The 6,708-nt window shown below is 37.5% G+C and overlaps 1 protein-coding gene across 1 annotated transcript; it reads left to right on the top strand.

Annotated features, from left to right (window-relative positions):
- The first annotated feature begins 407 nt into the window (after window positions 1-407).
- LOC143718470 (protocadherin-8-like) lies at window positions 408-4,105 on the top strand. Its single transcript, XM_077209530.1, has 3 exons — window positions 408-2,798; window positions 2,947-3,148; window positions 3,858-4,105. The coding sequence occupies exons 1-3, from the start codon at window positions 459-461 to the stop codon at window positions 4,103-4,105; spliced, it is 2,790 nt and encodes a 929-aa protein (XP_077065645.1). The 5' UTR covers window positions 408-458.
- Window positions 4,106-6,708: the final 2,603 nt, after the last annotated feature.

Here is a 6,708-nt window from a genome sequence, read left to right as displayed (position 1 = left end):
ATGATTTTGTAATATGATGTTTGAATTAAATAAAAATGTTAGGAAACAATTTTCAAAACAAATTTCCCCCCTAGGAAATAGTGTGCACTAAAATGCCTGCTTTGTGGCATTTCTTAATGTGCTTTTAAAAGATCTTTTTTCAAAGCAGGGATTAGTCACACTTTATCTCATTTGCATTAAGTGTCTATAAACCACCCATCCATTGCAGTTTTCTCGAGCTGCACACAGAACCGACAGAGTGCACACAGAGACACAGCTTTTCTCCTCCTGGCTTCAGAGAAACAAAATACAAGTATATTTGACAACTGTTGGCTTTAAAATATTTTCCTCAATTGAAGTTACATACAGCGGTAACTTCTTGACAAACCATGATGGGAGGGATTCCTAGCAGTCGAGTTTTGTGCCATTGGTGGACAGTGGCCTTTGTACTGCCTTTTCTGTCTACTTTAGCAGTGGGAATGATCATGAAATATCAGACTTATGAAGAGGACGCTTTATTCACTGTCATCGGAAACTTGGCCAAGGACATGAGCTTAAATCCCTCAGATGACACTAAGACCAATTTCAAAATGATGAAGCAGTTCAACGCATCTTTTATTAGGCTCAGAGAAAAAGACGGACAGCTAACAGTTGGAGAACGAATAGACAGAGAAAAAATATGTAAGAATGTGGTCCAGTGTCTTATTGCATTCGACGTTGTGAGTCTCTCGAATGAGCAATTTAAATTAATTCATATTGAAGTGGAAGTAAAGGACATCAACGACCACGCTCCTGAGTTCTCTAGAAAGGAATCAACTTTGGAAATTTCAGAAAACACAGCAGTCGGCACTAGAATCTCTTTAGATGTTGCCATGGACGAGGACGTGGGTTTGAACTACATTCAAAGCTACCAAATATCTGTCAACAGTCACTTTACTATTGAAGTGTTGAGCAGAGCTGATGGGGTTAAATATGCGGAGTTGGTGCTAATGAAAGAACTAGACAGGGAGACACATGCCTCCTATGTTTTGGAGCTCGTCGCAACAGATGGAGGAAATCCATCAAGGTCCAGCACCACAAAGATCAATGTCAAAGTAAAAGACTTTAATGACAATAGCCCTGTGTTCGACCGGAACAATTTTTCAGTTGATATACTGGAGGACTCGCCAGTGGGGACTCTGCTTTTGGACTTAAATGCGGTTGATCCAGACGATGGATTGAATGGGGAAGTTGTGTATGGGTTCGGAAATCAGGTGCCCTTGGAGATACGACAACATTTCAACGTTGACCGAAAATCCGGGCAGTTGACGCTCGAGAGCCCGATTGATTTTGAGAGCAAGAAAACATATGAGTTCGATATACAGGCATCTGACTTGGGTCCTAATCCGAGCCCATCTATCTGTAAAGTTGTTGTTCACGTGCAGGATGTGAATGACAATGCACCAGAAATCACAATTACACCACTACATTACATCACTATTGCCTCGGTCACAGAGGAAATAGCGTACATCACAGAGGATGTTGCTAAAGAAAGCTTTGTGGCTCTGATCAGCACTGCGGACAGGGACTCGGGTGCAAACGGACAGATTCACTGTGCTCTCTATGGGCACAATAACTTCAAACTCCAGCAAGCCTATGAGGACAGTTTTATGATTGTAACGACATCTCCACTTGATAGGGAAAAAATTGCGGAGTATAACTTAACGGTTGTTGCCGAAGACCTAGGATCACCTCCCTTAAGAACAATTAAGCAATATACTATAAGGTTGAGTGATGAGAATGACAACGCGCCTGTTTTCAGTAAACCTGTCTATGAAGTGTCCTTGGTGGAGAACAATGCACCAGGTGCATATATCACAACTGTAGTGGCCAGAGACCCCGACTTAGGGGAAAACAGCAAAATCAGCTATAAGCTCCTGGACACCTACATCATAGGCTCTCCGGTGTCAACTTTTGTCTCTCTAGATTCCGCAACGGGCTCGCTCTATGCGCTCAAAAGTTTCAACTACGAGGTCCTCAAAAAGCTACAGCTACGTATTCAAGCAAGTGACGGAGGCTCGCCACCACTCCAAGGCAGCGCAATCATCAATCTAAAAATCGTTGACCAGAATGATAACGCTCCCTTTATCACACAGCCTGCGCTGAGTAATAATACTGCCGAGGTTACACTACCCAAAAACGCGCCTTCAGGTTACGTTATAACCCAGATACATGCTAGGGATGCTGACGAAGGTGCCAACGCAGAATTGTCATTCAGAATCTCAGAGGGTGTCTCCTCTGTGTTCTCCATTAATAGAGCCACCGGAGAAATTTATCTGAATCGTGAACTCAACTACAAAGTTTACGAGAACTTGAAAATAACAGTAAGTGTCAGTGACAATGGGAGACCTTCATTAACTACAGTAGTCATTATCGATTTCAAGATCATTGCAGGATCTGTTCCCAGTGGCCGCAATATATTCCGGCACAGAACTGACGAGGAGATTCGGGAAGGGGATCATTCACTCGTTATAATTGTGGTACTGGCGGGGAGCTGCACACTACTACTTTTAGCCATTATTCTCATTGCGACAACTTGTAATAAACGAAAGGTGAATAATCGAGGAGACAGCCATTCTGGAAACGAGGACAGAGTTAAAGCGGACCACAACGACCTACTAATTCCAATTCACAGTGGCATCGTGTTTGATATTCAACCTTACTCAAAAAAGCCAACTTTTTCAGGCTTCATCCAGACAGGCAGCGATATTTCCTGCAGCTCTGAAGATGGTACATGTGTCTTTGATCTAAAGGACAAAAGCCGCGGAGTCAAGGCAGAAGTAAGTTATAGCCTATATTGCTATAATCTGATATTATTATCTGGTTCATATTCTAAAGTTTGTTGTTGATGATGATATATATATATATATATATATATATATATATATATATATATATATATATATATATATATAATCTTTTTTATAGGATTATTCCACTCTACCTGGTTATGGTAAAGATGATCTGAGACTTACTAAAATTTGGAAAGGCACCTCAACCATAGCAGCACAAGACCCTCAAATCAGTGGAAAGGACAGCGGGAATGGAGACAGCGACTTCAATGACAGTGATTCAGATACAAGCGGCGATGGACCAAGAAAAGACGATCATCAAAACAACGTTCAAAATGGTAGCCCTAAGCATCAGTGCAGTCTTAATATGTGTGTGTCCATGTCGTGTAAAGCACAATGTCCTTACACAATGGCTTTCAGGGGGGTCAGAGAGTTGACTGGGGATGTGCACACATACCTAATATTATAATAATGCAACTAAAAATAGTGTAAACCAAAAATACAATTAGAAAACTATTATAGTATAGTATAATAGCATATTGCATTGTTTTTATTCTAGATAAATGTCTTCCAAACTGTAGTTTTTGTGGCAATTTACAAGCTTAAATTAGCGCGTGACAGTATTTATTTGATAACTGCATCCTGCCTGAAACTCAAATGTAAAGTTTGCTTCCGTATTTTAGATACAGAGATATTCAGCCCTGCATGTTTTACTGTATGATTTCCTCACTTATTTAAGTGTTCCTTTTTGGATAAGTATGTTGTTTATTTGAAAAAAAATAAATAATTGCAGGTAGATGTTGCCACTATATAATAATTGAGTAGCATACTGACATAAAGACATACTGTAGCTAATGGAGAAATTTCTATATCAGAAAAGTGTTTTTATTGAGAGACAAGAGATTGATAATATGCAGATGTACTGCCTATTTTAATATCAGCTGACATACATGGTCTAGTAAGAATTTATAATACCTCTACGTTGTCTGTTTCCATAGACTAAAAAGCTTATACCTACTGATAATGATCTTCTTTTTGTCTATCAAGGTTTGTGGGCATGCACAAGCAAGTGCAAGATTTTGGGCCATTCAGATGACTGCTGGTGTCCATCTGCTGCCATGACAAACAGCAATTTAGCACATTCCTTTGCTAAGACGGGTTCACTTCAACGAGACACCCTTGTGAGGGAAAACTACCAAGCCCACATTCCAAAAACAGAGGGATTGCAGAATGTCTGTGAGAAAGTAATGCACAGAGAATATGACTATATAGCTATAGTTAATTCACCTCAATAAGTCAGGGTACATTAAATGAACAATAATACAATACCAATGTATTCACCAACAGAAACACACTGTTCCACACATGAAGTGTAAAGTTAACAAAACCTGCATTACTGACAGCTGTTGGTAATTTGTTTATTGTGTGGGGATGTGTGAAAAGTGTAATGCTCTCATTAAGTTTTTTTTTTTACACAGTCAGCTGACCTTGTAGATAATATTTTGTTTAAATCTTTTTGAAAAAGCTAAGTATATTTTTTATAATGCCACTGATAAGTAAACAAAAGATGACTAAAATGATATTGCCCGTTTGATTAAAAGCATGTTGATATATTTTTAAAACTTTTTAATGAAGTAACATTTATCTGAATTCAAAATATGTCTGTTTATATATTTATTTGTATATTATGTCCGTAATGTTGAGAAAATAAATTGTAAAACATGGTTGAGTTGCATTTGGTTAAATGTCTCATTTTATTTATTATTTTGACTTCTTTTTTATTTTATTTGACTTGAATCTTAAGGGATAAAAAATATTTAAAAAGTGCATTAGCTGCAAATGTGTCTTTTACTTACTACAGATTCAAAGACATGTACTGATTATTTGTAATAATAATTTTATTAGATGTCTAATACTATTAATATCCATAACTGATCATTCAAATCTGTAATGAGATGCGTCAGTAATGTAAATGGTGAATTTCCAGACCTCTGGGGATGGTGGCTGATATGCCTGTGGCAGCTAGTGTATCACAGTCTAATAATCCATTTTTTGAATCTTTTCTGAATCTTTTGAATATTCCTTAAAATTTCAAACAATGAAGATTAACAATATTTCTGAAAATAATCAAGTGTTTCTTAATTGTTCTCTACTGTATTTAAATATTTTCTTTTTCTGACTGCCTCTTTGCAGCTATTCCTCTATTCCTAACAAAGTCCCTTATATTTTGAACTGTTCTTTGGGCCAACTCGGGGTCTTCCACCAGTTTGCAGTGACTACATTCTGTATTGGTGGCCAGTTTTCCCCTGCTTATGTGGTCTTTGAAATATCAATATCACAAACAAAATGTGTTGTCCAGTTGAAGGCATCAAAACATGAGTTCAGTTAATGCCACAGTTGACAAGAAATTGCAGTTTACTTTTCTTAAGAATTCACTTTGAGTATCAGTTAATTGCTCACTCGATGTGATTTCACCAACTCTACTAGCCCACATTAGAGTGTGGACAATATGGAGTGTATTAAAGTCATCAGCAACATTTTTAGAATGTCTTTGCTGTTCATCTATTTGTGTGGCTTACCTTTTTGATATTTGAATTAATTTAAGTAAAGTTAGTAATACTACAATTTTGGCATTGTACTTCAACACACCATATTTTAAATGAAACAAAGATTATGAGGTTTTAAGGTCTGATTCTCAGTTTAAATCTGATTTCATAGGGTAATAGTGTACGAACTTGGTCTGAAAGTTTAGTCTTGATATTGAAACCGTACGTAACAATCAGCCAAATAATACTTTTAACTTCTTAATCTTCCAGATTTTGTGGCATTTTGTGACTCAGTCATTCAAACCACTTTCATTTTTAGTCTTTTAACCAACTTGCTAAAAAGAGAATTAATAGAACGTACTCATGGGCAATCAAGAGAACATATGAAGAGAAGGAGGTAAATTTACTTTTATCTCAAATTCAGTGTACATTTCCTGATAAAAAAGTAAGTGCATATGCTTCCTTGCATACAATATGCTTTGTACAAATGCAGTACAGTTAAATCTAGGGCTATTTATATATATCCCTTTCTTTAAGATTACTTTTGCATTTTGATAGATGAAAACTGCAAAATAATTTTTTGGTCTTAGGTTTTTTCCTAACTTAATTTTGAAATGGTTTGAGTTTTTATTTAGCTTTTTTCTTCTTTTCATACCTGGCCTAAAAAAAGGATGCGTCTTATTCAAAGCATATTAAGGTGCTTCCCAATTCAACATGGTGCCCACAGTGGACTTGGTGTTTGCTTCGCTCTCCTGACACTGACGTAATTTTGTTTATTTTGTTATTGTGCATCTTACACGAACAGCTTGTGTGTGCGACATTAAGATACAGCAGAGAAGAACACAATGACATTGACTATGTTCATAGTGCCCCTCCCAAAGGAGGATACTGTGACTTGTCTGAATGACTATCGGCACCTTAACTGTAACTGTGAGGCACAGAGCACCTTGTTCAACTCAGGTTTCTTTTTTTCTTTAAATTCCAACTTAGGTTTACTGTACATTAGGGATGTGCATCTCCATAACTGAGGCCGATGCGATACGCATCTCGATGCATAGCCAACGATACGATTCATTTAAGATACATATAAGCAGCTACCGATGCGATGCAACACGATTCACTACTATTGCTGTACGTTCAACACCGCCACCGATTTGAGCTGCAAAGAAGCTCTGGTCGCTCTGTCAAGGACGCAAAAGTACGGGGAAGCTTGACACTTTGGCCGCTCTGACGTAGCAGCATTCTCTGTTCGATCATGAGAGAAAAGAAGTGTCACAACATGAAATGTAAACAGAAAAAAAGAAGCAATGCATTTACACAAGAAACTTTTTATGATGACAGCATTTTTATAA

The sequence above is a fragment of the Siphateles boraxobius genome, unplaced genomic scaffold (assembly GCF_051911475.1).
Source record: "Siphateles boraxobius isolate OS27281-9 unplaced genomic scaffold, OSU_SipBor_1 61, whole genome shotgun sequence".
NCBI lineage: Eukaryota > Metazoa > Chordata > Actinopteri > Cypriniformes > Leuciscidae > Siphateles > Siphateles boraxobius.
Note: the sequence above shows the minus strand (reverse complement) of the source record. Positions and strands in the feature narration are given on the sequence as shown.